The sequence below is a fragment of the Lissotriton helveticus genome, chromosome 6 (genome assembly GCF_964261635.1).
Source record: "Lissotriton helveticus chromosome 6, aLisHel1.1, whole genome shotgun sequence".
NCBI lineage: Eukaryota > Metazoa > Chordata > Amphibia > Caudata > Salamandridae > Lissotriton > Lissotriton helveticus.
Genome location: NC_136067.1, coordinates 1,548,566,115 through 1,548,582,720, shown reverse-complemented (window position 1 = coordinate 1,548,582,720; position 16,606 = coordinate 1,548,566,115). Strand labels below are relative to the sequence as shown.

The window sequence follows — 16,606 nt, the reverse complement described above, 5'->3', positions numbered from 1 at the left end:
TCCTCCATGAACCAGAACACAAGCAACCTAGGACCGTTTTATCTCTAGTGAGGGCTCATCGCCAGGATAAATTTGGCTCCAGTAACACAGTGTGAACTGGACCCACTTCTGGGCATATCCGTCCCACTCAGGGCAACACTAAAGTATACAAAAAACTGATGGATGTAATGCTTGAATTTATTTCAGGCACTGGTAACTACTCAGGGCTGCATCCCAGTCCCTCGTTATTTTGCACAACATGCCCCATTCAGCCATTGGCCTTCATGTGATTTTCATGGTTTGCAATTCCTTGAAAGTGCTGTTCATCAGGGACATGACATTTTGAGGATGGTTACATTGTCCACATTTGTGTTCCCATTAGGTTTTGATGATGGGTCTCGAGTACTCCTTTTGTTACATTAGTGCCAGTGTGTGCTCTTTGATGTATTTACTTTGCTTACACAAAATGACATTCTATTTACTGGTGTATTGCATTTCTGTTCAGTAAGTATGTGCTGTTAGGCCTGTCTTTTGTGGCTGGCTAAGGCATCTGCAGCGCTATTCACCAACTGCTGCATACGTTTATTTGTTGTACTTTGCAGTCATGACAACATGATGTTGGATTCACAGATTTTATTTTCACAAAGGAAAGATGTAAGCATACGCAAGTTTTCTTACAACACAAATGTCATCTTCTGACTCATGTCCATAACAATCTTCTTTGAGGGTACAGCCTAATGCTGCTAATCTAGTATGTACAACAATGGGAACCAAATCCCATCTTCCATGTTGTGGTAACCCATGGTTGTTTCATTATGGAATTTTCTTTCTAAGACAGCTTAAATAAATTCATTCAAAACCATCCATTCACTCATTGAAAATCAAGCCACCTAACAAAAAGCCAGAGACCTACTGTCTTTGTCAGTGCTTACCATATGTGCGTTCAGGACATTTTAATGTACTTAGGCAAGAGATTGTGTTATTGTTGTTGAATGGCACTAGTGTAACACACAAACTGTCTTTAGCATAGCACTGCAGGGGTCTGGGGTATAACTTTCCGAATGTTTGCTTCTCAGGGATACCAACTCAGGAATGTAGAAGGACTGACATTATTTCCTGTATGTAAGAAGTACTCTTGCCTATTGACATACAGGTGTTTGAATTACGGTATCACTGATGCTGCATTTTTCTTGTTGTCTGCCGCTTGTGTTTTGCTGTACTAAAGTACTACTATTTCCATATGAACGGAAATAAAAATATCTACATAAAAAAACCTTTCCAAGTGTTCATCACAGACCAGATTTTGATCCTCTCTTTGCCGCTACATATGTAGAAATACTTCTTCTGAAAGGCAACAGACTACTGTTTTGCCTATTTAAACTTATAGATAACCAAGTACCTTCCAAAATGCTGCACTTTGCCAACCACTGCCAAATATAAAGGGAATGGAGTAATATGCATTTTCTATGCACCCATAAAAAACCTTTAGGTTTACTGCGAGTCACAAAAATGTTTACCTTTTTGGTCAAGGAATCTTCTGAATCTGATGACATTCTTGTGGACACATGGAAAATGACTTCCACAGAAGAGGTAGCATAATAAGGTGCAGTTTGCCCATTGGTTCCATTCCGCTGCAGTCCACCCATAAATCCACAATGCGTAGAAAGATCAACCTTAATGGAAAAGCGTAAATACAACAACAGTTCTGAATAAATGCAATTTTACTACATAAGACCAACAAAATTATAACAGTTCATTCGAAACTAGAAAGTTAAATAAAGCACAATAGTACAGTTATCATCTTTGATTCAAGGCTGAATCATTGTGACATAATTCCGACCAGAAGCATGGTATGTATGTATGCATGTAAGCAATCATAGTCACATGATGCAAGCCATTCTGAGCCAGAGTAGATAAATTGGCAAATTAATGAGCTCTGAACCAGGGAAGATTTCTGGTCAGTCTTAATTCACAGCAACAGGGCTGTCGCAAATGACTGATCGTCTAAGTCCTGCAAAAAATATTTGTCTTTTCACCAAATTCCCCATAGACTCAAGGGTGCAGGGTATCAATACCCAACAGGCATCCATCATCGTGTGTGGTGTGTGTGGTGTTGTTGGTGTGGTGTGGTGTGGTGTGGTGGTGGGTGATTATTGGGTGATTATTGGGTGGTGGTGGGTGGTGTGGGTGGTGGTGGTGGTGGGTGGGTGTGTGTATACAAATATGTAAATGCTCGTTTGTTCAAAATCGCAAATCTCCTCAATTTCTTCACCGATTGCTTTGAAATTTTGACACAACGTTGGATTCGAATACGGGTGTGTTTTCATATACACAACATTGGATTCCAATATGCGCGCGTCGAATACGCGTGTGTTTTTAATCAAAAGCCCGTACAGACACATAAAAATGTCAATGTTCGTTTGTTCAAAATCTTAAATCTCCAAAAGTTCTTCACCGATTGATTTGAAATTTTGACACAACGTTGGATTCCATTAAGCACGTGTTTATATATACACAACATGGGATTAGAATACGCGCTTTTTTAAATACGCATGCGTTTTTAATCGAAAGGCCGAACAGACCCTATCGATTGGGTTGCTGCGCAAAAACTACAAGAGACGCCTAGAGACAATAGTCTACATATATTAGGATGGACAGTTGGTGTCAGGATGGCAGACCAGGAAGTGGGTGGAGGGAGGGGGGAGGAGTTGGTTCACTTTGCAACATTAAGAAAGGACGCATAGAGACAATAGTCTACATATATTAGGATGGACAGTTGGTGTCAGGATGGCAGACCAGGAAGTGGGTGGAGGGAAGGGGGAGGAGTTGGTTCACTTTGCAACATTAGCGCGTGTTTATATATACACAACGTTAGATTCGAATACGCGCGTGTCCAATCCGCGCATGTTTTTAATCTAAAGGCCGAACAGACCCTATCGATTTGGTTGCTGCGCAACAACTACAAGGGACGCCTATACACAACATAGGATTAGAATACGCGCGTGTCCAATACGCATGCGTTTTAAATCGAAAGGCCGAACAGACCCTATCGATTTGGTTGCTGCGCAAAAACTACAAGAGACGCCTAGAGACAATAGTCTACATATATTAGGATGGATAGTTGGTGTCAGGATGGCAGACTGGGAAGTGGGTGGAGGGAGGGGGGAGGAGTTGGTTAACTTTGCAACATAAAGAAAGGACGCAGAGAGACCATAGTCTACATATATTAGGATGGACAGTTGGTGTCAGGATGGCAGACCGGGAAGTGGGTGGAGGGAAGGGGGAGGAGTTGGTTCACTTTGTTATATTAAGAAATATACATACATATATATATATATATATATATATATATATATACATATATATATACATATATATATGCAGCAGAAAGTCGACAGCTTTTGCAGTGCAAAGACGACAACGGACCCAAATCTTCAGGGTGCTATTTCTTTATTGTGCAAATTCCCCGCACCTCCGCCATGAAATATATACATACAGACATATATATATATATATATATATAGACACATATATATATACATATATATATACACACATATATATATACATATATATATATACACATATATATACATATATATATACACACATATATACACATACATATATATACACATATATATACATATATTTGTTTTGCTTTATATAGCGAGAACTAGCCCAGCAGGTATCAGAGTGTTTTACATGAGCACCAGTGATGTTTCAGACCTAAGATTTTCCACAGTGCGGGGTGGGTTAGTGTTTGCTCAGCAAGCAGTGCAGCAAGGCGTGAACATTTCAAGAAGCCCAACACTGACAGCAATGATGAGGGTGATATGGTTAAAGAGACCATCTCTGAGTGCCCACACTCTCCCGGGCAGGGAACTCAGCAGTGACCCACAGGCCGATTTACAGCTCGGAAGGTGGGTCTGCCTCATCACTCACCAACATTTTAATTTTGGTACCATGAGGGTAAAACAAACGGCCAAAGGGATGAGGTCCTCTCGGCCTAAAAAAGGAGACCCACACACCACCCTCCTCATTTATTGAAAAGTGGCCCCAGAGATGGGTCCCCTGGGTCTAAAAAATGCTGAGGGGGAATGTGCTCCTACTCAATTACAGAAAAGCGACCACCTGGGTCGAGAGTCCCAAGGGCTTAAAAATGGTTTGAAGAGGGGGCAGCACGCCATTCTCACCCTCAAAATTTTTAACATTCAAGCCCTCCTGGGGCCTGGTCCACCCTAGGGTGTCTCATATTTAAAAACTGTGGGAACCATTTTTGTTTGTTTTATTTTAACTATCAGCGCCATGTATCCTCTGCACTGATTAAAAAAATATATATATTTTTTTCCCCGCGAGGGCATACTATGCCCTGCCCCCTACCCCCCCAATATGCTTTTTATAACCTTTTTGCAGAACAGGGCACTGAGTCTTGAGTTCTAAAATGGCTGCCGCCACATCTTTGTTGATGTGGTGACCGCCGATCAGATCATATCTTGTGATATGTTAGATCTGTGGATCCTCTGCGGTATGAAATATATAAATATTTTGAACCGTCATTTCACAAAAAGGACTGAACCGATTTGGAGGTAGAACAATGTTGCTGTGTGGTTGTGAAGTAAAAGCATGATAGGGCAGTGGTGTAAGCACAAATGTTTGTGGGTGGCATCGGAGTGGCATTGGGCTGTTGGTAGCGCCAAAATATGGCGCAGTAGTTGATTGCATGGGGTTGTCACTGGGGGCATAATCAGAACTGGGGTGGTCGTAATAGTGCAATCCTGCTGATGACTGTGTGTTATGAAGGAATGATAGCCTGGTGTAATTAATTTTTGTGCAGTGGTTTCAGGTGTAAGTGCTACACTGTGGGAGTGAGATAAAGTTGTGTGTGGCAAAATGGCTTCACCCTGTTTATAGTCTTTGTGTCAGACTCCCAACATGGCCGGCCCACTGGACACTGAATTATTCTGTATAATGGACGCACAAACCTCCCACGAAATCACAAAGCTAGTATAAAGTGTTAAAATGAAAAGCTTAAACGCTTTACTAAGTAGCAAAATCTACTGTGAAAAAAACACTCTGCACAGCAAAGGAATACCTGAAAAATACTATGTGGTTGTTAGTTATCAAAACTTTGTTTTCCTACTTAATCTATTGTTTCGCCCTTTTCTCCAATTCGTTTGACTCACGATAACACAACTGCTTGGTTACATTACATACAGTACATTAGTAAATCACAGTATTTCACTGACCTCCCAGCCTAATCCAGCAACGAAATCCTCGTAGGCTTTGCTTCCTCCGGTGTTAGACAATATTGAGCATTTGTCTTCTTGTCCTTCGGCAATGTAAAAAACTGCAATCTTGTGGGTTTCCCGGCTATGTTGAAATGAAAACAACATCTCAAAACCGCAGAAATCGGAACATTTATATAACTAGTAGAGTGAAAAGCAGGAATATTTGCTTCATACATTTCCAACATCTATAAAGCAACTTTAAGACAAGCCACCTAAAATAAACATCAACAACGTTAGAAAGAAATGTCAACATGATGATTAGATGGACTTGCTCAACAAAGGCAGTAAAGATAAAAGTAACAACAGTTAAGGCTCCAGGAGAAAAGAAGCCACGACAGAAATGTTACCCGCAAACTTTACCAGAGGTTCAGTTGGCCCAACGGTTAAATGCTATTTTATATAGCTTACTCAGATATGCAGACTTTCGACCAGGGACCAAAAAAACATAGATCACATTTACAACTGCTCTCAATATGTAATAGTTATCATTTTCTATAGAACTTGCTAGTATCGGTTTTACTATTTAGTAATAGTTCATAATACTATTGCACAACTCAAGCGCAATAGTCAAACAAAATGTATTATATAATTTCGATGCAGTAACTGCAATAAATAAAGGCGAAATAACATTCAATATACACCGAAAGGACAGCAGCAGAGATTAGATTGGCCCTCTGCCACACAAAGTCAGAAACAATTAGTTACAGTCTCTCCTGCACCAACTAAAAAGTGTCCTAACAGATAAAATACTATATTTATGGCACTTATATTATTTTATTTCTTTTGTATTGTGTTTATCCATTGCTCCACTAACGACATGAGCCTAGTAACCCTACTACTCGAGCACCAGACACACTCATCAAAATAAAATAAAACTACTGACATTATAGTTCTCACTCCACCTTCTCTGGATTACAATCTTACTCCTTCGCTGAGTAACTAAGACAACATTTAATTGACTTTGTCCAGGTGACTTTCATAGACTCTCAAACTGATGAACGTAGAACTGACTTTCATAGACTCTTAAATGAAGAACAAGTTACTTACCCTCAGTAACAATCTTTCTGGTAGATACTCTAACTGCAGATTCCTCACCTTGTCAATAGTTCCCATGTGCCAGATTGGATCCAGAAACTGGGGTTCCATACCAACCTAGTTCCTCTCCGAAGTGACAAGTGGAGCAACATATAAGCGACACTCGTGAGTGCTGACATCGAGTTTCCACCAGAAAGACCGTTTCCTAATGTAAGTGACTTGTTCTTCTGATGGATACGTCTAACCGTAGAGTCTCACCTTCTGGACAGATACAATAGCAGCAACTGCCCAGGTGGTGGGTTTGTGCTTCAATATATCTGTCTGACCCATTTCAATCATTAGAATTTTGCTTGACAATATTGCATTGGGATTTGCTGACGTGGTGACTTGTTTGTCAATGGTGTGGGGCCAGTTTTCGGAGATAGTCTTGGTCTTTTCTCCAGGGTTGTATGTCGAAACAACTAGTTCCTTTACAACGCCTACCTTAACAACTCTGTCTCTACTACGACCGCGCATTGACCATGAATGGTAAACAGCTATCCGTGGCTAAGTTTACCACCCCCTCCCTCTCCTCTTGAGCCCTAAATGCACCCCAACCTCCTTAAAACTACCCCGAACCCCTCCACCCTCTAAATACTACCCCGAACTCCCCCACCCCATAAAAACTACCTCGAACCTCCACCCCTAAAAACTAATCTGAACCCCTCCCACCCCTAAATACGACCAGAGTCCCCTCCCACCACCTAAAAACTACCCGAATCCCCCACCCCTAAAAGCTACCCTGAATCCCTCAACCCCCTAAAAACTACCTCACACCCCCAAAAACTACCCCGAATCCCCCACCCCCTTAAAAACTACCCTGAATCTCTCCACTCCCTAAAAACTACCTCAAACCCCCACACCCCCTAAAAATTACCCCGAACCCCAACCCCTAAAAACTAACCTGAATCCCCCCACACCCTAAAGACTACCCGATCCCCCAAACCTCTTTTACCTGTCCTCTTCTCTTTCTTTCTTTTCTTTTTCATGCCCATCCTGAACACTAGACCGACTTTGCACATGCATGGTTAAGACCATGAAGCAAGTGGGTAAAATGCCCTTTCTGAGAGACCAGATTGTTGAGGTAGTAGTGCTTCATGAATACCAGCTTTGGCTCCAGTGGAATAAGGCTTTAAACCTTCTGGAGGCAGCGTCTTACCCAGTGAGTAGCAGACCTTAATGCAGAAAATAATCCATGCTCCGTTTTTGCACTATCTTGCCCTTCCTTATCCTTATGCAGGAAAGCAAAGAGCTGAAAGTCCGCCCAATGTTTTTTGGAGAGATCTATATAAAAGTTTAGTGCTCTCTTAGGATCCAAACAATGGAGTCTCTCTTCCTCCTTAGAGGCCAGAGGTAGAGCAAAGAACGCCAGAAGAGTGAAGGCCTGTCCAACACGAAATGGAGTGACCACTTTGGCAAAAAGGAAACTTATGTCCTTAACACTAACTTATCTAGAAAGAATGTTGTATAAGATGGGTTAGCAGAAAGAGCCTGAAGCTTACTCACACACAGCCAATGTTATGTTGATGAAAAAGACCATTTTCAACATCAAAAGTCTTAACAAACAACTGTGCAGCAGCTAAAAAGAGGTGCGTTTCAGAAAAGTAAGAACTAAATTCAATCTCATTGTGGCTTTACAAAAGGTTTTGGAGGACACAAATATTGCAAACTTAAAAAAAATATATCACACAACAGATAATTAAAATAAAGAGGGCTAATCCTGCAAGCACAAAAAAGCTGAAAGAGACGATAAATAGCGTTGAACAATGGCCAAAGCAATTCCTGGTTTGGAAAGGGACAAAACAAACAACAAAGCCTCTGACAACTTGGCTTACAGTGAATCAATTGAAGGATGGTGTCAAAGCCTCCAATGTGTCCCAATAACTGGCATACACTGGTTTTGTAGAGGGACACCTTACCGCCAAGATGACATAAATGATTTCAGAAGGTCAAATTAGGTCATCTGATGCTACTCAAGCTCAAAAATGGAGACAGATTTCACAGGCTCAGGTGCTGCTGTTATGTCAAAATTCGCTCCTGAAGCAGCGGCTTGATCTTAGGACATAAGTTCATGACGAGGAGTTTGAGGCATCAGCTCTCTTGGCCAACTTGGTGCTACTAGGATGACTTGGGCCTGGTTGTTTCCAATCCTGAGTTCTAAAGATAAGGGAGACAGCAGCAGGAATGAGGTATAGAGTCTACTAGGCAGGACCCAAGACCCTATCCCACCCTGTTTGTTGCAGTATCGCCTGGCGGTGGATTGTGCAAGAGTACCTGCACCAGCTTTGAAGTGATGGTAAGCAAGAGGCCTTCAACACCAGGCGAATCATTCTCAACTCCAACAAACTGATGTGGGGTTGAGCTTCAGCTGGAGACCAGAGGTCTCTGATATTCAACTCTCTCAGATGATCTCCCCAATTTAGAAGCAATGCATTTGTCATCACTTTCATATCTGGATGTGGTACGGAGAGAGGCTGCCAAAGACCAAATCGCAGTTATACACAGCTGCGCCTCCAGGCCCCAAATTACATGCCGGTAAATGACAGCACAGAGATGTGACCTGAGCACAGGCACGAAAGACATACCTCCTAAGGGCTTGTGACCGGAATCTGCTTACAGCAATCTCTGTGCGGCTTAAAACCTGCAGTTTTCTAAAGAAGTCATAGCTTCTAGCACAGTGGCAGAAAAACAATTTGGAAATGTCAAAGATAGACAAAGGATGGGAGTGGAGCACTGCATAAGCATTGGACATCATGAAAGGAAAGGAACTAACATCAGTGCACAGAGGAGGCACTTATACATTCAGTCCCACTCTGTCACTTCTGAGGCTGTACTGATTCAGAGTGAATCCACATCTGACACCTATCAGCAGTGGAGCACTGATGAAAAAATCTCCTTAGCCAGTCTGGCACCTGGGATACTTTAAAGGTGAGAAATTACTTCCTTTTGAATGACACTCAAGACTTGCAAGATTCTCCATCATCTCCCAACCCCCCCCCCCAAAAGTACATCTTAATAATAATTGTTAACACACAGTTCACCCATTCCCCTGAATAAATAAAGTGGCCAATATCACCAAATTCCAACTCTCACTGCTCCAAATAATCCTGCTATGTTTCTAAACACCTTAGTATGTGGAAAAAACAGAAGCCTTCGAAGTAACAACTGCATTACTGAAATATTGCTATTATACCAAAAGAAACTGCTTTCAGCGTTTGTAAAAACCAAGGATCACATTGAGCCTAAATCTATCAAATAGAGATTACTTTAAACCAAGCCTAAAGATCCCTCATTGACTCCTACTGGAGACCAGGCTTACATTGAAAATCGAATGCATTCAGTACAGGACATAATTGGAGAAAGGGGAACATCAGGAACAACGAGGCAAGAGCCATGAGTTCCGGAAGCCCACAAGCCTAACAACAACTTGCCTGAACGACTTTGCCTTAACCACACATGTGCAAAGTCGGTCTAGTGTTCAGGATGGGCGTGAAAAAGAAAAGAAAGAAAGAGAAGAGGACAGGTAAAAGAGGTTTGGGGTAGTTTTAAGGGGGTTGGGGGATCGGGTAGTCTTTACGGGGTGGGGGGATTCAGGTTAGTTTTTAGGGGTTGGAGGATCGGGGTAATTTTTAGGGGGTGCGGGGGTTTGGGGTAGTTTTTAGGGAGTGGAAGGATTGAGGGTAGTTTTTAAGGGGGTGGGGTGAATAGGGGTAGTTTTTAGGGGGCGAGGGGTAGTTTTTAGTGGGTTGAGGGATTCATGGTAGCTTTTAGGGGTGGGGGATTGGGGTAGTTTTTAGGTGGTGGGAGGGGACTTGGGTCGTATTTAGGGGGTGGGAGGGGTTCAGATTAGTTTTTAGGGGTGGAGGTTCGAGGTAGTTTTTATGGGGCGGGGGAGTTCAGGGGAGTATTTAGAGGGTGGAGGGGTTCGGGGTAGTTTTAAGGAGGTTGGGGGTGCATTTTGGACTCGAGAGGGAGGGTTGATAAACTTAGCCATGGATAGCTGTTTACCATTCATGGTTAATGCGCGGTCGTAGAAGAGACAGAGTTGTTAAGGTAGGCGTTGTAAAGGAACTAGTTGTTTCGACATACAACCCTGGAGAAAAGACCAAGACTATCTCCGAAAACTGGCACCACACCATTGACAAACAAGTCACCACATCAGCAAACCCCAATGCAATATTGTCCAGCAAAATTCTAATGATTGAAATGGGTCAGGCAGATATATTGTAATACAAAGTCTCAGGCATTGGAATGCCTAACCCCCCACAAACCGAGTACAGAATGCAACCATCTTTGCCTCTAAAAACTCCTGAAAACAGAACTGTGCACAGAGAAATAAGCTGAATGTCATGCAGAGGTTGGACCACCAAGAAAACACCACGGCCTCCGCAACTCATGAATTAGAATCATAGAGTATAACATATACCTTAACTGACTGACACCCCCATAGTAGCCAGAAACTGTGTTAGAAAAAAAGACTCTATACTCTAACCCCTGATTTTATGGTAGTATTGAAAGCGAGGCAAAGATATGTTAGACTTACCTGGAACATTCAGATATGAAAGAAAGTTGATGTGAGGCTCCGTTTTAAAATCATACTGTGCACGAATTGCTTCTCATGCACATCAAATTCAACTTACCCTTATGCACCCACATGTTCTCTCTATACCAGAACTATCACACAATATGCCAGGGCTCAGTACAGCAGCCAAATATAGGAGTTTAGTGTATGTTTATTAGCCATTTCTTATGGGTGGAACAATTACCTTCTTCATATTAACTCTCTGAAGTAAGCCAGTGCAAAGCTAAACATTTTAACAAATACATTCCAATGAGGAATAATTATGTAAACTGGTTTTTCAAAATGGATGGCAGATGTGATAGCTGTTGGCTGGAAAATCATTAGCTCATATTACGAAAAATAAGGCTGCGGTCTGCAGACAGAAGAGCATGGCGTCGAACTGGTAAGCTCCTGGCCTGGGTCTTCTCCTTTGGGTCTCTCTGCGTACCTCTGCAGCACAGAAGCAAGGGATCGCTGTGACTCCAGCCTTGGGAACACTGCTCGCAACAAATGGGAGGTTCTTGATGTGCTGAGCTCAGCGAAGGGGCTCAAAATGAATGGTGGCACACCTTCGGGGCGCGATGAATGGCGGCAGCCATCTTGGGCAAGTGTGCAGTTCAGAGCAACAAAAGCGAGGCCACACTACAGTGCGGTGCCTACCTGCCGGAACAGAAGCTCCCAAGCAGTTCTGTGATGGCCATGACTTGTAGCCACCTTTACAGCAGTACTCCCCTGAAGCACTTTCCTGAAACAGCGATAAAGTAAGGGCACATTTCACTTTGTTCAACTCTACAGGAGAGCCTGCACAATAGCCAGCGCTTTTCCTCGGGCGATACCCATCGCCTATCACCACTCTTCAGACTATGCAAGGAGCCTTGATCATCGGTTCTCTCCACTTGGTGGTTGCACACCACTTTACACAGGCTGGCTTTACTGTCCCTGATCTATACCCTGTCTGACTAAATCCCTGTATATCAGCACACCTTCTACCTACAGTTGTATCACTACCAGCTGAAGAATAGACAATTTATGGCACGTGCTGGACAAGGTTCCTTCCTTCCACCTATTCATGTTCTAGTTGGGTGGGAAGAGCCATATACGCCAGCCTATGAATCAGAGGCCGAGGCAGCAGAAAATAATTGTAGATTGCTGGCGACATCCATCCTTCGACACACTAATAAAGGCCACAATATCTATAAAGAATGCGGATGCGGCTCCCCCCTGACGAAAGAAGATCTGCAATCCCACTTAGGCAACTCTACAAGAAACTTTAAAAAATAGTAATTATGCCAATGCAGGCTCTGAAGGTCTCCTTAGCCTCTGGCCTTTCTAAAGTCACAAAAGAAATCTACGCCTTGGGCAACTGAGTAGTCAACAACGAGGATGACATTATAGTGATGAGCCAGGAACCTGAAAAATAACAGGATTAAGGCTGTGGACTATGCTCTTGAAAATGGGCCTTGACTGCTCATTGGTGCATTTCCTGGCGGAGTTGCATAAAGATCTAAATGTCTCCATTAGAATGACAACAGAGGGGAAACGTACAGCGAGCTTTAGGTCCTGCAGAGGGGTACGCCAAGGCTGTATTTTGGCCCCCATGTTATTCACGTTATACATGAATTCATTGGAGACTAACCTAACAGCTGTCACTCAGGATATTCCGTGCATGGGGGGTACACCAATTCCGGTGCTCCTCTATGCCGACGACGCGGTGCTGATAGCCAGGACCCTGATTGCCCTACAGAAGCTGCTTGATTCCTTTGGAACTTTTATGTCTAGTCTAGATCTGGTGATAAATAGTGGTAAATCCCATACAATGTCAGTGGGTTGCTCTAAAATTAAAGATAAAATATTTTTCTGTGGCAGTGAGGTTATCTCTAGCGTAAAGGTCTTCACGTACTTGGGTGTAGTATTTGATCATAGGGGTACTTGGATACCACAGCTAACATCCAAGGCGAATGCGGTGAGGAGTTCTGCTTCCGCAGTTTTGGGGTTCGCAAAAAGACTAGGGGGGAAACCCACAGAGGCGATCTTGGCTATTTACAAAGCCAAAACAGTCTCCATTGCAAGATATGGGGCTGCGATCTGGGGGTTTGTAAAACCTGACCGCATCCAAATGGAGGAAAACAAATTTTTGCGGTCTTTGCTGGGCCTACCTCAGTCAACAGCGACTTACTCCCTACACCTTGAGCTAGGATTAGAATATATCACAGACATGTTAAAACTAGCACCGATCCTGTTATGGATTAAGCTCTGGCTAAATCCGAACCTTAGTCTTAATCATAAGATCATTAAGGATTGTCTCAAATTAGATCACAGGAGGGATATTCAGTGGTTGTCCTATGTAGAGACCTTGGCTGTGAAGCTAGGACGCCCTGAGATTTTTGGTAGACCAGAATCCCTGTGTAAAGCAGATCTAGAATGGGTGAAGATCAACTTCACTAGGCTCTGTGTTGCCGAGCGTGAAGCGGATGAGCTAGATAAACCCTCAGTGAGGGCACATGTAATGGTAACCACATCTCTTGAGTTGGCTCCTTATTTGTCAGTGGTGACAAATTTTTTCCATAGATGGTTACTAACAAAATTCCGTTTCAATCAAATCCATATGGTTCTTTGGGATGTGAAAGGATGGTGTAGGCTTGAGGATTCTACTCCATGTAAATGTGATGATCAGTCCGTCCAGGACACTGCACACTTTTAGTTTTTTTGCCCCTGGTATTCCGAACCCCGGAATCGGTTTGTAAAACCAATGCCGAAAGAGATGAGATTTTCGCAGTATAAGCCCGCATTGCTATTTCTGCAAATGATGGAAACCCCCGTAATTATGTACTGTATCGCCAGTTTTCTGGCTGCATCTATAAGAATTAGGAGATCAAGATTGGACTCTTAACGCTGGAAGCTAACTATTCTGTATCATGTATTCAAATAATGGATTGATGGGCTTGAATGGAAATGAAATTGTGTAATTATTTTTCTTTTTTAATGGGTTTTAACTGTCATTTTGACTGAAATCGTATTAATTGACCTTTTAAACATGTTTTAGATAGTTTTATTAATGTTTAGTATACTTTTATGATTTTAATTAATCGAATTAAGTTGCTTTGACTTGAAAAACAGGATTAAGGAGCCAAAATGGAAACTGAAATTATGCATCTATGGTAGAAACGTGCTGACCTGGAGGAAAGGTCCAGACATGAAATTATCCGAATCAGTTACGTCCGAGAGTCAGGGAAAGGGGAGGACATTACTTAATTCTGTGCAAACTTGTTTCACTCAGTCCTCAAAGAAGATCAAGCAATCGACATACTCATTATTGGAGTGCACAGGTTTGGGGATCCCAGATCCAATGCTAACACATGACCAAGAGACATTATAGCCAAGCTTAGCTCCTCATAACTAAAAGACAAGATTATGAGCGCCGCCAGAAAGCTCCTCCTGGAATACCCTGTTGAGCTGTTTCAGGAGCTCTTGCAAGTACCTTGAATAAATGCTGCACTCTGGCCTCAGTTCCAGCAGAACTACGCACATGGCAAATTTGTTACAGTTCGCTATTCTCTTTCACCCTACGGTTTCAGATGGACTCCAAAGCAAATACCATTTGTACATCGGAAGAAACGCAGGAAACTTTGGGACCCTCACAAGAATGCCCAGCGACGGCACCAAAGAAAGAGTCTGATTACCAATGGAAAACTAAAGAGAAGTTGGAGAGGCCTAAATCAACATTACAAACCTCATGCAAGTGATTGTTGCTTTTGCTGAGGCCTTTGCCTCACAGATTAAAGCATGGTGTGCCTGCAAATGTGTACTGCTTTCCCTCTCCAATAGACATGTGCACTACACTTTTATGGGTCCTACCGAGCCATTGTTATCAGATGCTGTAATTTGTTGCTAATGTTTTACTGAATTCCTGGGCCACATTTCGACTTGAGTCATCTTATGGTGATCTGAGTCTTCCTATTCAGAGAGATGGTGTGCCCCGAAAGGGAAATAGTGACGCAGAAAGGGAGGGAGGAGGACAGTGGGCCACAGTGTGACTGATATTCCCGCCGGGAATGTATCTGATCCCTTCCTCACCAAATATGGAATATTAAAAAGGGTTAACGGTTGTGTAGGGAAGTTGGGGAGGTTGACAGATTTCAGTTCTTGTATTATTGCCTGCTTAATGATATTGTTATGGTTCAGAATATCCTTTATGCATGCTTTAGCTTTCACTCACCTCAAGTGGGGAGGTTAATGGTCCATTTGACTGTTCTAAGCAATGGTTAAAGTTGCAATATAAAATGTCAGTGATTTAAATGCCTCGGTTAAACGCCACAATATGTGCAGGGAAGTGCAAGAGACAGCTCTGGACATCCTGTGTCTCCAGGATACACATCTAATACTTGCTGATGGAAAAGAGAACTTATCCTTTTCAGGGTTTGTGGCCACTAGTTTCAAGAAATGTGGGGTCAAGAAGGCCATACGTAGGATTTTCGATTTGAAATAGTTACAGTAGTTAAGGAAAATATGAGTAGCCTACATTAACATTGAGGGCCGCCATCAGGAGAAACCGTAGAATATATTTAATGACTATAGTCCCAACCAATGTCAGGACAATGGTTTGACACAACTTATGAAGCAGTTTGTCATATGGGATTCTACTAGTCTTTTATGGGTCAGAGACTTCAATTCAGTGCTAGACCCTCAATTGGATAGACATCCACACGTTAGGTACCTACAGGGTGCCATGCAATTGACAAAGTTACAGTGAATGAGGGACTTCAGCCTGGAGATCTATGAAGTATACACCCTTACAAACAAGAATTCACAATTTTCTCGTATGTACAAATGTCGTGTTCCCAAATTGACCGTACATGGAGCACCTCAGATATCATGGTAAATACGGCAGCAATCACGCATAATGGGATAAAGATATTGGGCCATACTATGGTACTGTGGGAGGGAGCATGATCAACATGCACCAGTAGGTGGTCCTGTTGGAAATTCGATAAATCTTTACTGAGGGATAGCCTGTCCCGCAAAACTTTGAGGGACACAATCACACACTATTATGAGTTTCACCCTCATGTGGTGTGGGGCTGCCTTCAAGTCAATCTTTAGAGGGCAGTGCATTGTTAGGTTGGCAAGGCTATGCCGGATTCATGGGAACTATAACGCATCGCTCAAGGCTGCCTTAGATCGCCATAGAGAAAAGACTTCCCTTAAAGACTTGCATAAGACTATCTCCCTTAAAGGGAATATTGATCTCCCTGCTACAGAAAAATCAGAGAAAGCCTTGATATGCCTTTGGCAGACATTTTACAAACAGGCCAATAAAATCAGCATACACTTAGAGAGAAGATTTCAGGGGCAGACAGATTCTCTCCCTACAGGGAAGAGGGGACATCATCCTTGACAAGAATGAGGTTAAGCTGAGGGCCTTTCAGGACTTCTTTGCAACTCTATACCGAGAGGACCCTGTTCCTCCAGACGAAGCACAATCCTTTATCGATGGAGCACAACTCCTGCAACTTAAAAAAAAGTTAGAGACAAATTAGAGAATTGATAGCTGAAGAGGAGGTCTCAGCTACAATCCTAGCCCTCCACCTGGACAACTCCCCTGGTCTGGATTGACCCACAAACCAATTCTACAAGCATTTCAAAGGAGGATTGATTCCTCATTTGAACTCCCTCTTTAATTATATCCTTGTATCTCACTCAG

The 16,606-nt window shown here is 42.6% G+C and overlaps 1 protein-coding gene across 5 annotated transcripts in view; it reads right to left on the bottom strand.

Annotated features, from left to right (window-relative positions):
* Nucleotides 1-16,606, bottom strand: part of RALGAPA2 (Ral GTPase activating protein catalytic subunit alpha 2) — a 1,907,250-nt gene that overhangs the window by 619,441 nt on the left and 1,271,203 nt on the right. For all 5 annotated transcript variants that reach the window (XM_078649331.1, XM_078649327.1, XM_078649328.1 and 2 more), the window contains 2 exons: nucleotides 5,229-5,352; nucleotides 1,497-1,652 (listed from right to left, as the gene is read on the bottom strand). In XM_078649331.1, the coding sequence (XP_078505457.1) occupies nucleotides 1,497-1,652; nucleotides 5,229-5,352 (280 nt within the window). The remainder of the gene's footprint in view (nucleotides 1-1,496; nucleotides 1,653-5,228; nucleotides 5,353-16,606) is intronic.